Source organism: Toxotes jaculatrix, chromosome 15 (assembly GCF_017976425.1).
Source record: "Toxotes jaculatrix isolate fToxJac2 chromosome 15, fToxJac2.pri, whole genome shotgun sequence".
NCBI classification, from domain to species: Eukaryota; Metazoa; Chordata; class Actinopteri; family Toxotidae; genus Toxotes; species Toxotes jaculatrix.
Genome location: NC_054408.1, coordinates 3,508,467 through 3,533,528, shown reverse-complemented (window position 1 = coordinate 3,533,528; position 25,062 = coordinate 3,508,467). Strand labels below are relative to the sequence as shown.

General features: G+C 42.3%; 1 protein-coding gene across 3 annotated transcripts in view; it reads left to right on the top strand.

The window, feature by feature from the left end:
• Window positions 1–1,954: 1,954 nt before the first annotated feature.
• LOC121194576 (contactin-associated protein-like 5) overlaps window positions 1,955–25,062 on the top strand; it is a 67,217-nt gene continuing 44,109 nt past the window's right edge. For all 3 annotated transcript variants that reach the window (XM_041057514.1, XM_041057515.1, XM_041057516.1), the window contains exons 1-4: window positions 1,955–2,144; window positions 16,372–16,482; window positions 17,251–17,444; window positions 23,577–23,724. In XM_041057514.1, coding sequence (XP_040913448.1) covers window positions 2,072–2,144; window positions 16,372–16,482; window positions 17,251–17,444; window positions 23,577–23,724 — 526 coding nt within the window. In that variant the 5' untranslated portion in view covers window positions 1,955–2,071. The remainder of the gene's footprint in view (window positions 2,145–16,371; window positions 16,483–17,250; window positions 17,445–23,576; window positions 23,725–25,062) is intronic.

Here is a 25,062-nt window from a genome sequence, read left to right as displayed (position 1 = left end):
CCCACACACACACACACACACACACAGCTGACGGCCTCAGACAAACCAGTTTACAGCCAAATAAAAGAAAAGAGCCTCAGCCTTGAACATCTACACCATGAACTCACAAACTTTAATGCTGTTTAGCACTGAACGTACACTCCAGGCTCAGTTATGTGGGCAGAGTGAGCAATCAGAAACTGAGAAAGACATGAATCCAAAAAAGAGTGAGTGACCACACGAGTGACCACGCACTGGCCACTGGGACTGGCTGTCACAGAGGGAAAAAAAAAAAAAAACCTGGCAAACCAGAGACCACAGACTGAGCCAGTTCTGCCAACGACCAAAATGTGGAGACAGAGCAGCGTGCACGAGGACGCGAGATTCAAGTTCTTTAGCAAAATAAAAGTGAAATACCAAGAATATGACTCAGTCTCAGACCAAAAGATTAATTCAGTATTTAGATGCTGACCGTTTCATACAACCAGCAAAACAGCCGGAGGGAAAACCAGCAGAGCAAAAGCACATAAAGCTGCAGTGAGCTCCTCTGATTTCTGTTTCCTCTCTTCTTTTTTTTTTATCTTTTTATTTCTGTGGTTTTCATTATTACCATTGCATTTAATTGTTGAACTATATCTTATATTGTTTTTGTTTGGTTTCACTGATTTGTTGCAACCATTAGTTTTTCTTTATTACTGTATACTATGAAATAGTGCATATCGGTGTATACAGTGTAGTAATGTGCAAACGTGCATCCATGCAACAACTATTGCCTGGATTACCATGAAACTGTGTGCAGACGTTCATGTTCCCCAGTGGATGAACTGCACTGACTATGCTGATCTCTTTATCGTTCCATGTAGCATCATCATTAGGTCAAAGTTTATTTTATACTTTTTAACTTCAAGTTTTACAGATATTTGTAAACTAGTGACATTCACGTCAGTTTCGGCTATGCTCTGTGTTTAATGCTATAATTATGCTCCTAAAACACTGAACTTTACCACTAATAAGATGTAATCAGTGTCTCTGTTCCTTATACTCTTAGATCAGTTGTCAGACAGTAGCTTCTGGGCTGTCAGGTTGTGGTAAATCAACACATTTGTCTTTTCAGCACTCTACTTAATTCATTAAGAAGAGAGGACAAGGGCTGCAGGACAGCTGGACCAAAATCCACATATAAATAGCTTATTAACATTTATAACCACAGACTTGACAGATTATTGTAGAAGACTTTATTAATTTTTCTTTTTTTTTTTTTGACATTTATAGATGAGACTATTTTGCTGATGGCTTATTACAAACTGAAACACCCATTAGCCATTAATATCCTTTATTAATGGAATTCCAAGATTTATATCTGCAGACTGGGTGGCTCAGAGGGGGGTCTGCCCAGTTGTGAGAGGATTTTCCAGAACCCCAAACCGAAACGTCTTATTCATGTCATTCAACTGACCTGTAAAGCAGCAGTAAACGATTTATTCATTATTATTAATACCGTTGATTACATCTTATTACCGCTTTATAAATGATGCATTTCCAGAAGATGGTGCACACTGAGCTAAGATGTGACCATGGTAAACATCACAAATAAAACCGATCATGACAAGATGACTGAAGTCATCCCAGGACGGTTCCCAGTGATCGCTGCCCCGACCTGAGAGGCTGTGGTGCTAATGAGAACGGGTTCGTTGTCAGCATGGAGCCTGCCGTACTTGTTATTTTTACAATAAAGTTATCTGAATTCACAGGAGCGCATACAGTAGGAACCGATGCTGCACACACTGCCTTCCTCTGAGCATCTTTGCCATTGTTCTGCATTTTTATTGCAAGTGCTCGGGCATCACAGTGCTCCTGTTCTTCCAATAAAGACTGAAGGAGAGAGGGAGGTGAGGGAGGGGGGAGAGAGAGGGGGGAGAGAGAGTGAGAGAGAGAGAGGCTGTTCCTCACAGTAAGGGAGTGTCGTCGCTGAAGCGGTCTGCTCCTCCACACCAGACTCCTTCTATCCCTCCGTGCTGGAGGAGCAAGGAGGAACCTGTCCTCTGTTTACCCTCTCTGCGGACGCACGGATAACCGCGCCACGGCCGGGAAGATGGTTTTTCTGCTGCCTATGGTTGTCCTTTACACTCTGAGCGTCTTTAGCGGAGCATCCGCCGCCGCTCACTGTGAGTATTTCACCTAAGCTCACCTGTAAGCTCCGCTCCTCTCCTCTCCTCCTCTCCGGTCTCTCCAGTGAAAGCTGGCGGCGGCGCTGAGCTATAGAAGCCGACAGGAGCTGGTCAGACCGGCGGAGTTTTCGCGCCTGGCTGGTACCTTCGCCCTCCCATTGTTGCGGGGGAAGCATCTTGACTATTTTAATCTGCGCTGCTGCTCTTGTGTCGTTTGAAGTTTACTTGAAGAGCTTTTTTTTTTTTTTTTTTAAAGAGCTGTGTCTGTGCGTTAACATCACGCAGGAGAACAAGTTGAAATCTCCTCGCCTGTGTTTGCGCTGAGCAGAACGGACTCAGTGAGAGATGATGAAGGTCAAGCAAACAGGTTCATTTCTTTTTCCACCAGCAGTCAGATGCAGCCCGGAGAGGCTGAGCTCAGTCCGAGCTCCGTCTGCAGCCACACGGGGCTTTTCTGTCACCTTTTCTTTGGACGTGTTTTGCTGATGTGTGATGGTGAATAGAAACTGCTGACTGGCCTCGGTTGTGCTGTACAGGCGGCTGCTGTTATAGGTCGAGTCCGTCTCCTACGTGAAAATACCGAACACACACCCTCACACAGGCTGCTGAAGCGTCCACTGAGGACAGGGGTGCTGGGGGGTGGGGGGGTGCTGCGATTTAAATCTGATGCTGTGCAGTTTTGTGCTTAATTGCACGAGTGGTGCAGATGATTTGTGGGGATTAGAGCCAGTTTGATAATCCGTCAGTCACTTAAGTGATTTTTTTCAAGCGGAAAAAAAAAGAATTTGCTTCTTCCAGCTTCCAGACAGTGAAGGCTTCTGATTTTCTTTGGTCTCTGTAGCAAACTGAATATCTCTGGGGTTTAAATGTTGGACTTTACAAGCAGTTTGAGCTCATATTGTTGTTATTATTATTCTTAACAAGTTCTTAATGATCCTATAGGACAAATGATTAATCGATCAACCAAGAAAACAATGATCTGATTAATTGATAATGAAAACAGAGGTGATAACCCCAATGTGTGCATGTGTGTTTGTTAGCTACGCAGCCTGTTTTCAAATGCATCACATCAGAGCTAAAGACAAACCCTACACACACACACACACACACACAGCTGTCTCACACCTGGCTGAGGTGTTTCTGATGTTCAGTCTCCCCTCAGTGATGTATGAGAGTTATGTAAGTAAGGTGGTCAAAATATTAGCAACGCCTCTCACTATAACGCCACCACATCTCAACAGCACCACAGACCGCATCCATCAGAGCCACCGTAACGTCGAATCAGCATCTCTCTGTGACAGGTTCAACAAAAACTGAACATTATAACCTTCATCAGTGTGGGATTTATTGTTTCATTAGGCTGCGTTAGATTTACGGTAGCTGGGCTGACCTTGTAAACCGGCAGCCCAGTGGACTGTTACTGTTGATTTTACAGTAAATGTCAGATCTCATAAAACACTGTCTCCTCCAAGTGCGATTTCATGAAATCACAATACACGTGTGCGGCGTCTGTGCTGCAGTTTATCCGAGCATTTGTTTGCAGTAAACAAATGTTTCAGTTTCCATTTTCTGCGTGATAACTGTTCTGCTAAAGCACAGATGAAAATATCTGAAGAAGAAACAGTGGTCATTATAATACAAACTGCCAACATAAGAACAGACATAAGACAAACACAGTGGTGAACCTGGATGCCTCAACAGGTTTCATCACCAGACCAGGTTTGAGTATTCTGACATTTCTATATCTATATGTTTTGCTCCTGTCTGTTTCTGGTTAAACCTCTGAGGAGTCTGAGCCCTGTCAGCCGTGTTTGAGGCAGACTGACATGATACTGACATGCCTTGATATTTTTATATACTCCCCCTATTGATCCCAAAGTGCTACATATGCCTGTATTCAGCAGAAGCTCCACCAATAATCAGAATGTCATTTATCTGTTTTGTTCTCCTTAAATCAACTGTAAACATACATTTTTTTCAAAATCTATAGAAGCTGTAAAAAAAAAAAAAAAAAAAAGACTTTATTAACATTTCTGACCAAGATGTTTGAGAACAAACAAATGTGTTGGCTTCACATATGTGATTGAACCACTCAGAAATTTCATGTGGTTTGACGACTAAAAGCGTCAGAACTTTGGAGTGACGCTGGGGCTTTTTTTTTTCTTTTTTCCCCAAAGCCAGTGGCCTGCACGACGAATATTGATGAAGTAGGTGTCAACACAGCGTTAATGGTGCCCCTCCCCACTGTCAGAGGTAATGGACCATCAGTCTGGAATGTCACCGTGGCCTTCTCTGCCCCCTCCCAAGCCCAATCAGTTTGGAAAGTTAGTGTGAATTGCAGGAAAAGTAGAGACAATAAAGGCCTTTTTACAGTTTAGTGAAAATGCTGCTGTTCGATAGATAAAATTTTAATGAATAGAGAGTGAAATCATATTAAATTACTGGAATAATACAAAATTTGAGCAGCATCAGGCACAAGAATTTCCTCTGGGATGGATAAAGTTCTGTGTTTTCTTATTTTTATAACTCTGTGAATCTGATGTCGTTGGCTCCAATGAATATTACAGTCTTATTTTGTATAGTTCACAGTATTAGACTACAGGAGCCTGATATAAGGATGACTAATAAAATTATTAATCAGTGAGAGAGATACTCTCAACATTAATGCATTACAAATAACATAAGGCAGCACAGACTGAGAAGGAACGTGAGAAAGAGTGAAAAAATTTTAATTACACTGTCTAACTTTAGCTTATGGTTAATGAATGAGTTCACTTTGTCAGTGTAGCTTAATGAAGAGAAATCTTGATCGACTCAGCTCTTTGTTTCATGTGCCACTGGTCCCATCTCCATGAAGTCTCCTGTAGATGTTCATGGCCAAAGCTTTTACACAAAATGGGCAGATTTACTGTAGATGTTCATGCTCCCAAGAGGATAAACGTTTTTAGGACAAAAGTTTTGATTTCTCACTCCGCTGCTAGAAGCAGCTCTTCTGTTTATTTCAAAGGACAGCAGTTCGTGTCGTGGAATGTCTTGTCAGCGGTTTCTCTCCTTTCGTGTCGCGTTAAAATATAAAAAGCGATTCCCCAGTAAATAAATACACCAGAGGCGTGACCTCACTTGATCTGTTTGGCTATCTTTGCTCTCTGAGGGCAAGTGTGACACCGGGCTTGTGTCGGGGTTTAAGCACTTTATGTTAAGGTGAGGAACTGAGCTAAACTGACAGCTGCATTACTCATTTATGACAGTCCTGTGGTTCTCAAATGTGTGCTGTGATCAGGTCTGACATGCTGTGCGGAGATGAAATGGCGAGATGCTCCTGGAGGTCAAAAAGCTGCTCTCATATTTACCACTCAGAAACAGATGGAGGGGGGGCTAGAGCTGCGTCATGGTTGGTTTGTGTGGCCTTTGTCAGGTGGCAGATGCACTTCCTCTCAGAGATCTGTCTGCACTTTCTTTGGCTTTACAAAGAGACACGGACATATTCGTGGATATGTCAACATTTAGTCTCTCATCTTTCTGCAGGAGTTAATTGATACCGTATTGGCTTGGCCTTTACAGTAATTGCTAAATGACTAGCAGCAGAGGAGCTATCATTACAAATTACTCTAATTGTTTTTGTTAAAGCACTTTATTAGGAACACCATACTAATACTGGGTGGGGCCTCCCTATGTTATTAAAACAGCCTCAGGTCTTTGTGGCGTTGATTCCACAACATGTTGGAATTATTCCTCTGAGACTCTGCTCCATGTTTGACATGTTTGCATCACATCGTTTCTGATCTTCAGAGACCGAGGAGGCCACAGAAGTACCGAGAGCTCGCTGTCATGTTAGTGAAGTTTGAGAGAGCTATGCCTTCTGTGCATTATCATGCAGGAAGTAGCCATGAGAAGATGGTAAACTGTGGACATAAAGGGGTGAACGTACTCTGACAGGCTGTGGCATTCAAACCATGATGGATTGGTATTAAGGGGCCAAAGTGAGCCAAGAAAACATTCTTCACTCAGCGCTGACTTGCGATTTTTGATTACCCGAAACAGAAATACCATAGAGGTTATTTAACTGGAAACATAATCACTCAAAGAGTTGAACTGCACGTGCATGTAAAGAGAGCTGTATAACTCATCTCCTTCTGCCTCAGGCCACAAACTGATCAATCGCCCCTTGCAGGTGTTGGCAACACGTGGGTGATTAAATCATCCAAAAAATTTCATGTGGTTTGACGACCAAAGTGTCAGAACTTTGGAGTGACACTGTATTTTGCAAAGCAGGTGTCAACACCGCGTTAATGGTGCACTGTCAGAAGTAATGGCCCATCAGTTCTGAATGCCCCCCCTCCCCCCCCCCAAGGCCCATCAGTTTGGAAAGTGTGAATTGCAGGAAAAATACAATAAAGGCCTTTTTACAGTTTAGTGAAAATGCTGCTGTTCGATAGATAAAATTTTAATGAATAGAGAGTGAAATCATATGAAATTACTGGAATAATACAAAATTTGAGCAGCATCAGGCACAAGACGTTCCTCTGGGATGGATACAGTTCTGTGTTTTCTTATTTTTATAACTCTCTGTGAATCTGATGTTGGCTCCAACTAATATTACAGTCCTTTTTTTTATAGCTCACAGTATTAGAATAATAACAATAAAGGCCTGTTTACAGTTTAGTGAAAATGCTGTTATTCAAATCCAAACATACAATTGATAAAATTAAGATAAATTCTATCCATTTTCATCCATATGAGGTTGATTTTTTTTTTTTGGGTGTAAAAATCAGCTGAAATTCAAATTTTAACAGAAACATATAAACAAAGATAAAAAAAAAAACTCTGTCCTCATAAACAATGCCCAGAATATTACAGTTTAAGGTAAGAAGAGGTGTGAGGGATTACAGTTTGAAATTCATTCATTGCACGACAGTTCCTTATCCCAGTAAAGCTTCATAACTTAAGACATTTTTGAGGTTGGCCTCTTCGCTGTCTTGCCAGGAGCTGACATGAGGACTGCTGTCAGTTTTGTTTTGGTGCATTCAGTAAAGAGACCTGTGAAGAGTTTAGCTTAGCTGAGCTTAGCTTAATTTAGCTTAGCTTAGCTTGGTGTTAGGATTGGAGGCTGCCTCCCCCAAAAGTGCAGGGATACACCTTCTTGTAACAACAGTCTGATGTGTTACCCACTTCACCGGCTGGCTCACCTGTACCCAAAATGAAAATGAATCCCAGTCCTTTGTCCTCACTGGTGTTCACCGTCTCTCTCAGCTCAGCTGCCTGCGTCTTTTACCAGCTGCCTGTATCACGACCTTTACTTTTTCCACGGCGTTGCATTACGTTAATGCATCTCTGTGTCAGTTGGTATGAATGGAAATCATCCCTACGGGAATCTAAATGCTCAGGTATACTTTAACACTGCGATACCGCCCAAGCTTATGTTCAATCAGCATCGTTCATTTAGCCAGCTTTCCCTCTCACATCAGCTTTTTCTGTGTGTGGCCTACACTGTCACAGAGCAGTGTTTCCTACTGCGAGCGGTAACACGAGTTTTTTCAAGTTTCCCGGCTGGAAAAAGCAGAGGATTAACAGCACCGGCTGATCTGACCCTCTTCACTACGGGTCTGTTGGAGGAATAGTCTATTGCTACAATTACAGTGATTCCCTCACAGCAGGTGGAGTCCGCTGCTCCAGACATTCATCTTTCATAAGCCAGAATCTGTGTCCCGCGTGGCAAAGCACCACACACATATATTTACTTAAAATTTCATGCTTCGAGTTAGCTCAGCAGCCAGATACTTCACAGCTAATTATTTCCCATCTGAAGCACCTGCAACGTGCTCGAGCGGAGCTGGCGTTCAGCACAACGGCAGAAGTGACGGCGTGTGTGTGCGTGCGATCGAGATGATGCCGCTGCAGACTCGCTCGGCTAATGAATGTGGAGCAGGCACTCAAGGAACACCTACCGCTGTACACATTCAAGGCCTGATGAATTTATCAAAAGGTAAATGAGGCAGAACACCGCGGTGTGACAGCGCAGGCACTTTTCCTCATGTTTAAACATACAGTGCGCTTCTTCTTCTCAGAGACAAAACCAACTGCAAGGGCTGTTGCAGTTCAAACAGCTGGAGATACTGTGCTGTGATTGCACTGCATGACATACGATGCAGTGTAATCACAGCATATAGAGGAGCGGTGTATGATTATGACACAAGGATTACTCACCTCATCATCCTGATCCCACAGCGAACGTGAACTGTTTGTACAAAAGCTTTTTGATCTATATGATATATATGAAATGTCGACTGATCTCTTTATGTCATATATTCTTCATTTTATTTTGTAGTGTTATTATTGTTGGGGTTTTTTTTTTCCTAGTAAGTAAGAAAAATCTTGTCAATATCAAAATGCCACCAAAACTAACGAGTGGCAGCATTTTCACAAAAACGTGACAGAAAATGTTCACAATCATAATTTAACTGGTAGTTATCAGGAAATCTTGATGAGAGAGAATTCGTTTCGGAAATTATTGCAACACAACTGTTACACAAATTTTTACCAATTTTCTACTCTCCTTCTCTCTTGTACACCACTGCAGCGGTGCTACATTCCTTCACACAGTGTTTTAATTTGACAGCATCACTGTTGTCAAATTCACTTTGGCTCTGGACAGATTACTGTGTTGACTTCATGTGAAAGACCAACAAAGTTATGCTTCCATCAGAATCAGTCTCCATCAGAATGACTTGATTTTCAAAGCTGGGATTGAGTAGCGCGCCGTGCTGCAGAGGACTGTGTGTTTACTGTATTTGGTTAAAATGAGTGAATGCAGCGTTTCTGTGCTCTCTGCGTGATCTCTGGGTGACTGCAGCTCTGCAGAGACATGAAATGAAGAGATGTACAGGTTTTATTTTATCTTGGGGAGAGCGTTTTACTTTCTTCTTATCCGTCTCTTGAATTATTCGGCTGTGCCGTGTGGAGATGCTACACACGCTGCTGTCTTCAATCTGTTGTTTCATGTTTTCTGTTCATTGTCTGAGAGCATGAAATGTTGGTTTTAAAGTGTTTCACCCCAGAGTCAGGGACGGATCACAGCATATGTCATTTTATCTACCCAGTTTTAGCTAATCCTGTCAATTTAATACCTGAAAAATTACTTTGGTACAAGTGTTTTTACTGTCAGAATTCAGTGTCCAGAAAGCTAAGGGAAGAAGGAAGCTTTTACTCTACTGACAGCTGCAGAGTCAGAGCACAGAACAAAATGTTTTTTTGATTGTAATGAGTAAGAAGAAAATACACTGGATACATGATATAAGACTATTTAGAGAAATAATTTCTGCCCGGTCCCTCGGGAGCAGAAAAAAAATCCATTGTGATGAATATGGCGCCAGTGAAGGCCCTTCCATTTCCAGCTGCATTGGTCACACAGTGACGTTGTGCTGATGCCCAATCTATAGAGTGCAATGAATATGCTTCAAATAGCTGTAGAGTCTGAAAGTTTCAGCCTCTGTTTATTTTCGGTGTTACTGGCAGAGGGTTTGAAAGGATTATCAACACCCACTTTCTATCGACTGTGCCAATAAGATGGATGCAATAATCAGCAAGAGCCGGTTACAATGATGAAAAATGAGAATGAGATCCTGTTTTGAACATTCAGACTCCAGAATGAACAAACTGAGTGTCAGATCAAGGAGGGGAGAAATGCAGAGGTCTGCTTCTTCCCTCGCTGGGTTTCTCATCCTGTATAACACAGGTTATTATTGTATGTCATTACACTGTGCGATTATCTGTGAATCAGACACAGGCCTGGATGTTCACACTCTATGATTTGATATTGATTATGTTGTATTCATATGGAACAGACAACAACAACAACAATAACAAAAACCACTTGTACTTTGGAGGCTCAGGTTCACAGGATCAGATGTGAAGGTTCAGAGGTAAAGAAAATGCAGCTGCACTTTCAGTTTTTCATTTGTTTTCAAAGAAGACAGAGAAGAGTCACTTTTGAAATATGAACACCAGCGTCACTAGACCAAGTAGTACACTGCAGCACAGGAAACATAACAGCTGACTGCCTGTGCGCTGCACATTGGTCTAAATATTAACAGATAAGCAATCAAGGTATTTATCTGTTCACTTTATTTTCTCAGAATAAGCCCATCAAGTTTTTGGCTGTTATCACAATCCAAGTCCTTAAATATTGGATATCTGCCGATGGCTATTCTGATCTAACACTTACATTTACCTAAACTTTGATTTAATATAAATCTGACAATTTGAAATAAGTGCAGTCTTCTAAATTTGTCCCAAGTTATTTTTTTTTAATCTACTTGATTAACTTAGTGAAATGATATGAATGAAAGATTAACTGGGAGAGTGAAACGCCTGAGACTCATGTGACGCCATCCACCAGAGAGAAGACGTGTGTCTCTGTTGGGAGCTGTGGGAGCTGCAGCAGAAACACCACTGTGCTGTGGTGTCACAGAGTGATGCTTCTGTTGGCTCATGAAGAGTCTTTGGCTGGGTGCAAACATCAGACATCCACACAGACCCAGCAACAGCCAAGTTTAATTTTGGCTGCTCAAAGAATTAATGTTAGTCAGTAACAGCTGATATAATGTGCTGCCCTCACTGGTTTTTTTTTTTTTTTTTAACACGAGAAAGTGATGGTTAGCGAATGAGAAGCTAGAGCTGCTGCTTTATTCACACAGTATTGGCAGAATGGGAAGAACAGAAAACTCACCCCGTTATTCGGAGTGTGAACACATTATTCCAAGCTGGTAGTAACCTTGTCATAGTATAAACAGCCTAAATGAGCTGCTTTTGTTAAAGTTTTAAATACATGGCAGCTCATTACCAAGTGGAACCAGATACAAACAAACAGTATATCATCTTATTAGTCTTAATATTGGATTTTCCATTCCCAGAATCTCAGACTCGGACTGACGAGCCTGTGGCTGACGTGATCCGTTTTTCCCACTCGACTGCTCATAATCACCGTTTAAAAGATACGACATGAACGTGGCGTTAGTAAATCCATGTATTTCGCCGACCCGGGTTTCAGAAAGAGTTATTCCCTGTGAAGTAAAGAAAGGATGAGATGTACGGGTCGGCCCCTGGTACTAATCCTCCAGCTCGGAACATCCCTGATATTTTCTGTTCACAGTTCAAACACTGGCCATCAGGAAGTTACCACATTAGGATGTTAATAACACCTGCAGCACGTGGACCAACGGTGTATGTTAACAGCAGTCTATATTCTTACAGTGTGTGGATCCGGTTTTAACTGTTGGGCTTATTCAGCCTGTTGCAGCAGCTTTGAAGCAGTAAATATTTCAGAGCAGACTGAGGGCAGCACAGTGGCACAGCCATCCTGTCTAAATGTGTCTTGTCTTGAGTGACTGCCCACCATAAGCTATGTAAAGCACTGGTGTGAAATTTTCCTCCGTGAACCATTCCCTCCAGACCAAACTGGTATTTAAGAAAGTCTCTTTTTAATCTATACCACTCCACAGGAGCTACTCTCTCCAAAGATGTTTTCTTCTAGTCTGAAATAAAGTCAAACTACTAAATCAATATTTGGATCTCTTTACTTGAAGGCAAATGGCGCTTTTATAGCTATCTTTATAATCAGATTGGACTGGATAGATTTCAGTTACCTCGTTTCAGTATTGGAACATTTAAAAGTAAACTGCCGGCTTCAGGACAGAGGCGTGAACAATGAAATCATGCGATAAACACAGTAATATAATCAGTCTATTGTCAAACATTATTATAGTGTTAAGATATTAGTACTTAATAGTTACTACTTCTGTAATTACCACAGCTTTAGCTCATTGTTGCCCCATATCGTCCCATTTTTAACGAGATAGTGTCCCAGTATTACCTTGTCTTTAGCGAGATGTTGTGTAAAATGCTTCTAGAAATGCTATAAGCCAACAGAAAATTAACACAAATCCTGCTTCACTACGTTCCTGAGTGAGGGTTGAATAATTCATGTTTGGCAGATGAGATGTGTATAATCACTAAAGCTGTCGATAGTCCAGTAAAACATCCTGCAGACTGCCTGTAAACGCTCGTGGGTCCCTTTAGATTATATGCAGTGTTCAGAGAAATGAAGTGCTACAGTAAACCGAGCAGTGTTTCTCAATCATTCGTATCGACGTGTGCTTCCTCGAATTCAGCCGGTGTTTGGTGCTAATTGTCAGCCAATACCTCAGCTCTGCTCAGGCTCACGCAGAGGTCACCGAGCCCCTCGACCCGTTGGGCCACGCAAAGTATCATATGAAGCTTTATCGGTGCCACACAGAGGGTCTGAAGCCGCTCTGTTACCAGATACTGCTTTACCCTTTGATGTTATTGATGCTGTGGTCTGTGTTGACTGAACCTGTGCTCCCTCCCACAGTTCTGCCTTAGCTCTTATGGAGTTTATCACTGTTATAAAGGTGCCATATTTATTAACCTGATCATCCCAATGGTTTTATTGACCCATAGCAGTTATGTTGTTGAATGTGTATGTTTTTGTTTGTTTGCTTTCTTGTTGTGGTTGCTAAATTTTTTTTTTTTTTCTGTGTTTCTGTTTGGACCTTGCATCACTTTGATCAAAACAAGTGAAGAAATGGTTAAAACAAATTTCTGGCGTTTAATAATCTCCCTCTGACGGCTCGATCGCTTCTGTTCTGTGTTGGTGACACAATTAGTCAAAATAATCAATCAGAATACATTAATAGATGACAGCTTTGATAAACCGCTTAACTCATTTTTCAAGTACAAAATGCAAACTGTTTCGTTGCCATGTGAATTTAGGCTTTGAGGGTTTTTTTTTGACTTTGTGAAAAAAATCGAGCCATTTGAAAACATTTATACAAGTTATATATGTATATATATTACATATGTCACCGATGTTATAATATATATTGTACATAATTCAAGCAGTAACTCCAACTGTCAGATACATTTAATGGAGTAAAAAGTGGTGAACAGTCTGATGTGAGGAGCACACTGAATATCTCTTTAAGCTCAATGAATGTGAGATGCACTCTTAACTGTTTTTAATCACAGGGGTTTGATCCACCCAGGGAAGAGGATCAGGTCAGATTGAGGAGTCTGCTCCGCTCGGCTCTATCCTCCTCCTGTCTCTGTTGCATGTTCTATTTTTACGAAATCCCTTTGGCATGTTTTTCATTTCCAACTGTTTGTACATTTCCTGAGACTCGATATCCAAGAGGAAACTCAGGCTTCCTCATCTCTGGTGAGCCATGTTTATTTGATTTGGGCATGTAGTCATCTTCAGGTACAATGACGCCTCTGCTGCTGGAGCTTAAAATAACCTGCCCATGTGTGGTACAAAAGGCACTTTGTTGTGATAATTGATTTCTTTGTGGAACAGCATCTGTTTTGTGCGCTCAGGTTAAGGCGGCCTTTCTAATGAGCAGAGGAGAGCAGTGGAAAAGGGGCTGTATGTACAGTATGGCAGCCTTATTTCCACTCCCAAACACTGAATCGAATGTGTAGCTGACCATCAAGAGTACGTGGTGTCGAGGATCTCATGTAATACCACCTTAAAACGAAACCTGTAGGTCAAACAGTATTTCTGTTCCACTTTTCAGAAACGGGATGTTCTTGTATTTTTCGTCCTTCCTCTTTCGGCTGCTCCCGTTTTCCGCGTGTTTAATTTGGCGTAGGGCTTTTACGCCAGATGCCCTTCCTGACACAACCCTCCCGGTAATCCGGGCTTGGGACTGGCGCTAAGAATGCGCCAGCTCGTGCGTCCTCAGCGGCTGGTTTTCGAGGAGCCAGGGATCGAACCGCCAACAAAGGAATCAGCGGACAACCTGCTCTGCCACCTGGGCCGCAGCCCCCCCCCCCCTTTTCTTCAGTTCAAAAGATTATTTGTATGAAATAACTTTCTGTTCCATATTTCACATATTTTGATTAAATGATGAACGTCTAACAGGCCAGAGAGCAGAGGGAATGTTTTCAGTCATTCATTGGGAACAAGCAGTTTTTTTAATTTTTAAAATGTAAGGAAAGTAAATAGTACAAGGATATTGGGGGGAAAAGACATTAAAGGATGAGGCTGGCAAGATTCTGTATTTTCCTATTGCCAGTAAATCATGTGAAGAGACCACAGCCAACAAAGAACTGATAAAATGTCTGCGTAACCAAGCCTGACGTACTGTAGCTTATTCCTCCACTGTTGTCCACAACCTATTAAAAATACATCGGTGAACCACACTGTGACATGCCCCTTCATTATGGTAAATACAGACACTGCATTGTATTTTGAGCGGATCACACATCACACTGTTCTAATGCTTTAAATATTCACCAGAGCATCGAATGTGTATTAACCAGCAGCTGAAAATAGTTCCCAACAAATGCTCCACTTACTCTTGTCAGAGTGAGATTTGCTGAAACCTAAAGCGCCCAGCTGTTTTTAGGAAATTGCTTCCTCTCACCTCTTCAGTAAGAACCAATCAGGTGGGAGCTCAGGCCCGAAGCACACAGAGGGTGGGGGTGTCAGAAAGTAATAGTAATATGATAAACTGACGAACACACTGTTGATTTTGGTCTTTTTATGAGATGAGAGAATTGTCAACATTACACTTCTGTGCCGTCCTTCTGTTGCTCATCCTCGCCGTCGGATGTACAGTTAAGATGTACTTAATGTGCGATTTCCAGAGAGATTAAGTGTTCCCGCTCAGCTAGCAGCTATGTGAATGCGCTCAGATGCACGTCCGGGTTCATTTGGCTATGAGTCTCAAGCCCCCGAGACCTGCAGACGAACGAGCCTCCGTCCGTAAGTCTTCCTGACTGACAGCCAGGCATCTGGCTCCGTACCAAGCCTGCAAACAACAACAACAGGGTTTGTACGAGGCACACTTTGCACAGGGAGAAACTTCCTCTGCGCTCGCACAGAGAGTCGGAGGGTTATGGTTCACCTGTCAATTTGACAACGCGTGTTACGCCATCAAAAATATTGTTGGTTTGTTTTGCCTTTTTTAAGCTGTCAAGGTCTCATTTGTTGTATATGGCTGTGTCAAGCGTAGATGGAATGGAGGAGCAAAGCAATTGAACGCGCTTTTGAGGTGTAAACTCGCATCAGAGAGGTTCTGTCAGCTCTTCAACCAGAGATGAATCGTTCAAGAAAGGATGGATGGATACAGATTGAAAGGGAGATGAGAGGAGTTCTCCTTCAGGGATCAAACGCAGGATCTGGGAGACTTTTGACAGATTAAAAGTGCTGTGCTTGCATAATAATCCCAGTTCTTGTAGTGGTGTGTTAAGATGCCATGCCAATGTTCTCATTTCCCCAGTGAACATCTGCAACTGCACTGCAGCTCAGCCATAATTTGAGTCTTGGACAAAACAGCTTGATCCACTTTAGTCACACTTGAAATCAGGATTAGAAGAATCTCTTGGCAAGCGATCTGAGAGCAGTCAAATCAGGTCAGTCGAAATTCACAGGGACGCCCAAAAGGAGAACGAGCTCATGCTGTCAGTTCTGCTGTGCTCTTGTCGGCCAGATGGATGGCCAATTGCCACTCCAGATGTGCTCAGAATCCATCTGAACTCAAACAAAAAGCCTCTCACACTCTCCATCAACGTGAACTACACGCTGATGGAGAGAGTACAGGGATAATTGTAATCAGGCTGGTGCCAGTTTTCATTACGCTCTCAGATACGGGCCATAATGCAGCTCTGCACTCAAGTGAAGCCAAAAAGCAAAGAGGATGTTGTTGTACGACTCAGTGCTTTTGTGGCAGGCAGGGCTGGTGAGAGGAAGATGAGGCCGACAGCTTCAGATCACTGGACTCTTAATCTGCTCCTGCCTGTTGGACGTGATGTAATCTCACACTGCAGGATTAAAGAGAGCACACACATACGCACAAAAGGAGTCATGGTGTTTTCTGTGTGGTTTTCAGGGGTCACTGCATGGGTTAATAGACTGTTTGAGGCACCTGAGCACTGGATAAGTGAGGCAGCCTTGTTATTTTCTCCAGTTCTTGCTTTAAAACTTCTCCACCGACAGGTTAAGATGCACTTTGAACCAACATGTTTAACCAGTCCTGGATGCATTTTCCATTTTCAGCGAGGCGTCTTCAGAGCTGTCTTTTATATAGTCAGATTTGCATGTGAAATAAGTTGTATAAAATACACACAAGATTTAAGCAGCACCGATGTTTGGAAGTTAATGGCCTCTGAATTGTCCGTGTTTTCTCTCCGTTCTCTTTCACAGATAATTGCAACGGTCCTCTAATATCAGCGTTACCCCATTCATCCTTTCAGAGCTCCACTCAGTCCTCAGCCAGTTATGCTGCTTACAATGCCAAGCTCAACAGAAGAGACGGTGAGTACGAAAAACAATGTTCCCGCGCAGATTCAGATTATTTCTGAACGCTTCAATTATGCACCACCCACCTGCCGCACCCGCAGCTACCAGTGAGCGTGAACAATAGAGGTAGCAGAGCAGAAAACACTCGTACGAACTGTTTTTGTTACGGTCCTGTGGGTTGTTTCTGAAGACAGTGACAAATGAAATGTGAAATATGGGGACGTGCTGCATTTACCACAGGTTCTAGCTCAGGTGGACACTGTTCCACTATTTTAAAGAGATGGGAAAGTAATGGCTGTGTATTAGCTCACACAGTAAAACTAAATAATAAAACTAAATTTTAAAATAAATAACTTCCATAAGCAAATCAGAAAGCAACAGGAAATATTAAACTGATAAAAGACAGATGGCAATAAAAAGCGTTTCACTGCGGCTATTTTCAAATCGGCCAAATTGTCAAATCAGTCATAAGGAAAAAAGCCTCAGTAACTCTGGTACAATTTGTAGTGTCTCGAGTAAAAGGGAACTGCTGTGGAATAAATAACATTCAACAACTGCAGCTCCCATGAGTTTTGAGCATGCTACATATGCCATCAAAACCTAATCAGAGCTGAACAGTCGGTGAATGCTAACAAGATAATCATTTTTAGATTGTGGGAAAAGAACCAAAATATTTTAGCAGGTGCGTTAGTAGCGGCTGAACACACTTCAGGATGAATCAGCTATTTTGCGAGAGCTGAGGACCCCCCCCCCCCCCGCCTGTGTTTCTCTGCTCTCCCCCAGGAGCAGGAGGCTGGTCCCCCATGGTGACTGACCAGGAGCCCTGGCTCCAGGTGGACCTCAGGGAGCAGATGGAGGTGACAGCTGTGGCCACACAGGGACGTTATGACAGCTGGGACTGGGTCAGCAGTTACCTGCTGCTCTACAGTGACACGGGCCGGACCTGGAAACAGTACAGGCATGAGGACGGTGTCGGGGTGAGTCCACACGTGGATGTTTTCACTTGACCAGCGTTCTGTCCAACTTTTGCTCTGTGCTGTTTACAGCTGAATGCCACAAATATCTGTGTTATTTTCTGTTTTATTTCGGTCGTAAAACAAAATGAACAACTTGAAATGTGCGGAAATGTCCAGATGTAGAGGCAACAATGTCTAAGGTTTATTCTTGGCAATAGGTCGACATTTTGGAAATATACCTCTATGCTTCCTTGTTGAGAGTTAGAGGAGAAGATTGCAACTTGTTTTCGGGGTTTTTATGGTCACAGTCAGATCATAAACACTGAGAGTAAGAATTAGATGTGACCTTCTGTCACATGAGATGATTCTTCTTCATGTGTTGTGCTCTGTGGACCAAGTGATTGATGACATTACAGTTCAGCGTCAGATAACAGATCCTCTCACGTTTTTCAGACAAATTCCAAAGTGTGGCGAGTATCTGGTGTCAACACAATTATGATACCACTTTTTTTTTTTTTTTATCTTTCATGTAACGTCACAACATTTTCTGCCAGCCCGTGCGAGGATTCGGAGCCTAAGAAAATAGCCTCACGTTGGCACATGCCATTAATTCTTAATTGTGTTTGCCCCAATAATGTCAAAGGCTGCCAACAAGATGGTAAATTGTTTTTCAGTGTGTTTTCTACTTGGCAGTCGAATTAGCATAGTGTGTAGTTGCCCACTGGCGTGTCACTGCTGCAAAATGATCTTTTTTCATTGTGTTGAAACTAGAAGGGCGCAAAGATGTGAGGGCGAACAATCTGTCTCACGCTGTGTTGCTGTGAATTATTTATGTTCCCCCACATTTAAAAATGCATTATCTAAAGTCCACTAGAATATAGGAATTAGTGATGAAATCAAACATCATGTGGCTGAAAAACAGGGTTTTAACTCTGAGCCAAGTCAGAAACTTCCTCCACAAAACCCTGTAACAATATAAAACATACTGTATTCATAGTGTTATTGTCACTAACACAACAAATGTGCATTAATCTGCATTTGTTGGTAGTCCCCAACAAATATGCCATTTACTCTTGTTATAATCAGATTTTTTTAGAAAAAAACTCCCTGAAACAATTAAACAGTTTTATAGAAAATGCTCTGGAATTCATTCACCATCTAGAAAAAAACTGTTGCAGGACTTTTTGTTATCTTAGTGATGAAGTTCACTGAGACCTTATTGTACGTGTTATCCAGTGACCGATTTTGAGAGATCTCGTGTTAAACAGCTCACAGCTTCTTCAGCACACTGTCAGTCCTCATATCATTATGCCCGAGAAGAGAAATAAAGCTGCTGCGCGGTGAGAAGATGAGGCATTTTGTCTCCATATCGCCGACAAGACCTGCAGCAACCGCCCTTTGTAACGGACTCACGAGAGAGACAAAAGAAAGATGCTAAACTTTCACATAATAAGATTCATGTTTCACTCAGCCAGTGCTGCACCATACCAGTCAAAACAGGCAACATCCTCTGGCAAGCGGGCTTGGCAAGCATCAGAGCCAGGCCTGACTGCTTGTTTTGCTTATATTTACTGATGCGTATTAAACGCACGCTCACAGAAAATTTAGACCTCACGCCTCCCCGCTCTTCTCTGGTATACACGTGAACTCGGATTTTAAGATAGTGGAGGTTGAATAGCAGCCAATTAGTCTGCCGTCTCCAATGAAACTCACACCCAAGCTGACTAACTACAGCTTTCACCAAGACCTTTGGCTGATACTAACCCACATCCGTCTGGCATTTTAACAAGTGAAGCTCAAAGGTAACAGCTCACTGTCAGAAAGTGAACTGAGGGGGACTAATGAGAGAGCAGCAGCTGCTGATATGACTGCTAGCTCTCAGCCACTCTGAGCTAATGCTGAGCCAAATTAGCTCCATAGAAAAATTAGCTCTATAAAAATAAAACCTGGGCTGTGGGTCGGTGATCCTACCAGCATGCTTCAGGTTTCTCAAAACAAAAATGGCATGGGACTTTGATACTGCCTCAGTAGTCTGCATTAAAATGCGTAGTATTATGTAACATGAGACAATGCATTATAACTATCCTGAGGGTGGTAAATATGTTGTTTGCAAAGTCGACATTTTGGTGGTGGTGAAGCAAAGCCCTGGAGAAAAACTCATCCTGCTCTCAACTAAAGCTGACCCACTGACACCTGCACCCCTAAGCTCCGCCCCTGGGTGTGAAGTAAAACACTGGAGATAGAAGTTAAATCACATACTGGCTTTGACATGTAGGAAAACATACATGCATACAGCCACTTTTTCTTTTTTTTTTGCGTCCGATCTTAGTGGCAGCGTTGACATCTGCTCCTGTCAGTCTTCTGTCTGTGGGAGTGTTCTGAGCAAAGCCTTATTAAGTACAAGAGGAACATGTGAAACAACAGGACGACACTCTTTCTACAAGCTGGTAATGACCTAATTAGTGAAAGCCAGGGGAGGAAATCTGTGAAAATGACTTATGTCTGCAGAGGCTTTGATGAGTTGAAATGTGGACTTTTATCACCGTATGTGCTGTCAAACACAAAGAATGACTGACTTATAAAGACATATTCTTGAATGTCTGTCCTTATGTGAAAAAAATAGGCTTGTACTTGACGATATTTTCTAAGTAAACTCTCTAAAAATGGCAGAGCCGCCATCAGTCTAATTCCCTGTATTATATATTCAGTCGATTTCATGGTAAATTAGCAAGATGGTCTTTGCAAATATTCAAAGGTGGGAAGAGGAAGCGAGGGGGCCAGATTAATATCATTATCCTTAGAAAGCCTTATTTAGAATTCTCTTCTGAATGTAGCTGTGAATGAATGTGTGAAATAAAATCTCCTCCTTAAGGGGGAAATTTTAAACATTTATTTTCTTGCAGGTTAGCTGTTCAGGTAGATGGGGATCCAGCGAGGATTAGAATGATTAGAATGTGTTTGCACGAGTGCTGCAGAGCAATTTTCTGCTCCCAATAACGTTTTCTTTTAACACAACAACAACAGCAACACTTCAGATTGGCCTTGCAGGATGATAGTACTTGTGATCTTAAACAACTTGATCTCTTAGGAAGTTTAAACAATCTTTTGTTCACTAAGCATGAAAATTGTCGGCTCAGTTAAGAGCTGCATTGCTCTGGAGACGGCAGTGTAGTTGGTTTGGTCGGTCAGTCAGGTCCAGACTGACATGGCTCAAGAGCAGTTGGAAGACAGACATTCATGGTCCCCAGAGGATGAGTCCTACCGACTTTGGTGATGCCCTGACTGTTCGTCGAGCGCTACGATGAATTTTTCCAGTACGTCGCTTCCACTGCTAATTAGCAAATTAGCTAGCGTTAGCACATTAACACCTTAAACTGAGATCGTAAATATTATACCTGCTACACATCAGCATGTTTACATTGTCACTGTAAACATGTTTCCCGTATTGATGCTCAGCGAGACCTGAGTGCAGAGAACGCAGCACATTAGTAAGATCAGACTTCAGTCGTTTCTAACTAAGATATTGAAGAAATATCTAAGATCTTGTGGATCCTGGTCAGGGACTATATGACTGGAGACCAGGGACTGAAGTAGCGTTTTCACTCGTGGCAAGGTCATGTATTGGTAATTTCCACTACGTGTTTCCTGAGGCAGTTTATCTGGCCGCTGACCTCCCTGAACACACTGCAGCGTCTTCATCGCCAGCAGCAGGATTTATCCCCCAGTGAGTTGATTAAAATAAACTTATGTGCCTGAGCTGTATGCAACATAAAGGAAAAGTGGCACAAGGGAGCTCATCACTGGAGAGGAAGAGTAAAGAGTCTTAATGAACAGGGAGGGAGACTGTTCCACAGTGACAGAAACATAAATAGAAATAATGAAGTCACTGTGGGGTTAGGATTGTTTATGCGGATAAGGACCAACGCCGGTCCTCTGGCCCCTCGGAAAATCTCCTGCACCCTCAGGCCTTTATTCAGAGACGTTGCCTCATCTCCCGGCTGGAACGCACAGGATGTTCTGTCGTAAGTTTTTCCAGAGAGGACAAAACACAAACGTCATAGCTCAGGACAGCCTCAGCGGTGTTCTTGGAGTGGTATTGCTCTTGAATACTAATGACTCGTGCTGACGTGTGTGAGCATTGTTAGCTAATGAACTGTTAGAATGACTGCTCCGCAGCCTCAATCAGAGTTCATTTGGTTCATTAGATTTTCCAGAAGTTCAGCTGGGAGTTCAAGTGGAAAGACCGGGCTAATAATTACGATACGTGCACCATACACTAAAAATACCCTGATCTTATATGGTGTGTTATCCTAACCAAAGAAAATAGAAGAAAAAAATGTTCTTTTTTGTTACTATTGTTATGTGCAATGTCCTCCTACAAGGACACACATATTTTCTGTCCATGTTGCAACAGTTTTGGTTCCTTCACACGAGTTTTTTGTTTTTCTGAAGTGGGCAGGACTCATTTGGGGAAAAAAAAGGTATAATTTATTCTGAGAACTGAGCTTAACGACGTCTGAATCAGAAGTTAATGATAGTTGGTGGCTTGATTGCTTATGTCGCCAGCGCTGTCAGTCAAATCAGCTCAAACCACGCCCACCGAGTCCCGATGAAGAACATCGTCCAAGTTTTTCGCAGTTTTTGATTAATAAATAATTCCTGAGGAGGCTTTTTTTCCCCCTGAGCTTTAATTTTGATTGCTGCTTATCTAGTCATGAATATTTGATATGACTATGCTGTAAAGAAATACTTAACATCTGAAACCATGGTCTTAGGGGCTTTAAATTACAGCTTTTGAATATCTCCTACTGTCCTCTACTGTCTTCTACAGCAGTGTATCTTACACAGAACCTGAAAATAACAAGGTCAGGACCACACCCCTGTACGACACAGACAGCAGCATGATTTCATCAGCCTGAGCATTTGATTTTGTGGCTGAAAGCATTGAGAAAACCTTAGTTTTGTGAAAATGTGTGCCTTGTTTTTTCGACGCTAACGTGTTTCTCTTTTTTTTGTGTGTGTGTATTTTTAATTTGCTGTAAATGCTGTTTGCTTTGCTACTGTAATACATTTTCCTCAACCAAGTGCGAAAGCCCCAGTGCCTTTTGTTAATCCCTCCTGTGAATTACTGTGCATATATAAATTAGGCTAGCTTGTACGTGTTTTAAGACTCAGCCACCGGGCTCCTCTCAGTAAAAGGCTCAAAATGGCAAAGCAGTGGCATAAATCACAATAACAGCCTTAACAGTTGCACTGTTGCCTTGATTATTTACCGAGAAGCAGCATCCCAGTGTTTTTAATGATTCCTCTGCTTTGCAGCAATCCACAAGCATCGGACGGTCATTTGTGCCGCTGGTCACTGTGTTTCTGTTGTTGCGGAAAGCTGAATTATCTGCCTTGTCTGACTGTGTTGAGCTATTCACAAAAGCCTGGAGCTCTACTGTCAATGATCTGTCTTTTCTGATCTTTATAGTGCGAGTAGCTATTGATCGGATATGTCACCTGCCTAGAATCAGTTATGAAGAAGCCGGTGATCAGTCATTTGAGGGGAGAAGTTTCTTGTCTCTGTTTCTGTCTCCATCTTTCATTCGCTCTCTGTTTCTCTATTCATGTCCCCTGGCGTTGTTTGGCGCAGACTGAAAGTAGACGAGGGCTGGAAAATAAAAAGAAGAATGACATCTCACAATTGCACTCAGAGGTTTTCATTTTTAGCTCTGAGGGGAGAAAACACAACACGAGAGCACTTATTTTACCCCAGCCTGCCTCAGTGGTCATTTTTCCTCCGTCTCACATGGACTTGTTTGAACGGATATGCTCATATTTCCACACCGCACAATGATTCTTATCACTTTACATTAAATAGTATGTTCAAGGATAGGAGGAAGACATTACCCTTGGGTTAGCCTTGTCAGCACTTTGTTGCTGTCTGTGCTATGCAAGGATTTAGATTTTTATTCTGCTTGTATTTCAAGTATTCAGCTAAAAACAGACTTTTCTACTCCCTGGTGAAAATATTACTATTCGTTTCAGATCTGAGCTCGTTTGTTGTTTCCCAGTGGAGCGCTGGTCACTTGTTCTATATCAGGTTTTGGTTTTTTTTTGTTTTTTTGCTGCCATCACAGCTGCAGTCTTTGTCCCTCTCTGGTCCTGCAGAGGTTTGTCGGGAACGTGAATTCAGAGGCCGTTGTCCAGAACAAGCTGTCCCACCCAGTGAGAACACGCTTCCTGCGTTTCGTCCCTCTCGGCTGGAACCCCAGCGGCTGGATGGGCCTCAGAGTGGAGGTGTATGGCTGCTCCTACAGTGAGTAACGCACACCCTGCAGTTAATGCCACGCTAAGAAAGCACTCGGTCTACACATCAAACCTCTGTAGTTACACCACCTGCAAGGATTTGTTCATTTATACATCCAGCTGTTCAGCTACACTCTTGAGTTTAATGAGGACTGTTTTCTTTCCACCTGCTTTTAACACGCTGTTTAATACTCCAGACAAGCAGTGAAATGACTAATCAAAAGACAGATTAGTCACATATAGGGTGAGAAACACATATATGCACAGGGATCTTCTCACATTTAGCAGTAAAACTTTAAACTAGATGCATTACATTGTTTTGACAGGTGGTAGCCTGTGGTATTTTACAGCTTTGTTTTACCTTATAGCAAACAAATAGAGCTTTGAGTGGAGCTGATGTTCTTATTAAATATTGTTGCAAAGAACAGTATAATTTGTAAGAACTACTGTGACCTAGAAACACACACACAGAGTTGAGACAGATCATATAAAAACAGGCTGCAGCTTAATATAGATGTCTGTGTTCATGCTTACACTCATGCTAACACAAATGGGTTGACAACTAACAAAATCAGAATGTTCGTTTGCTTGTTCGTTCTTTTCCACCTTTACTTTATTACCTTACCGCCTTAAAGCGTCTAACAAGATACCAATTTAATTGTAAAAATGTGTTGAGATGTCAAACGTTGTTTTCTGGTTGGCACAGCTTATTTCAGGAAGCACGCTTTTATACTGCAGAGTCTATTCATTTGGGTTTCACCACTGAGTCATTGCTCTGCCGTGACAGGAAAGGGTGTCCCACATAACGGACACAACAAAGTGACAAAGGAGCAACTAAGTGGGCCTGCTCGTGAAGTGCTAGCTCCAGCCAGCGTTGTGCCAACTGATGCATGTTGAAACGTGTAATATGCACCAGATGCTCCTCACAGACAGTAGACAGGATGTGCCAGTCCTGGGAGAAAATGTGAAAATTGCTGCTTTTCTGGATCATCAGGCCGTGATGACGCGCGCCAACACACCAGCGACGTGCGGGTTTCCACAGACAAACAGTGCTGCTCCACAAAGGCCAAACACAGCAACGACATGTTTGGTCAAAACTGAGTCATAACCCCGACCTGCCATCAGTTGTGCTGTTTAAAAGGAAATGTTATGCCACAGAAATGTGTCAGTGAAAACATATGTTTTTTCTCTGTCACAGAAAGATGCTGAATACAAGGCCAGTTTTAAAAAGTAGAAGCTAGCATGTGAGGTAGCCATGGCTATAAGAATAGTTATTGATTTTCCCCGAGTGGTTATCTGTAAATGAAAAATACCAATTTTGGTGAACTGAGATTTTGGTTACTCAGTT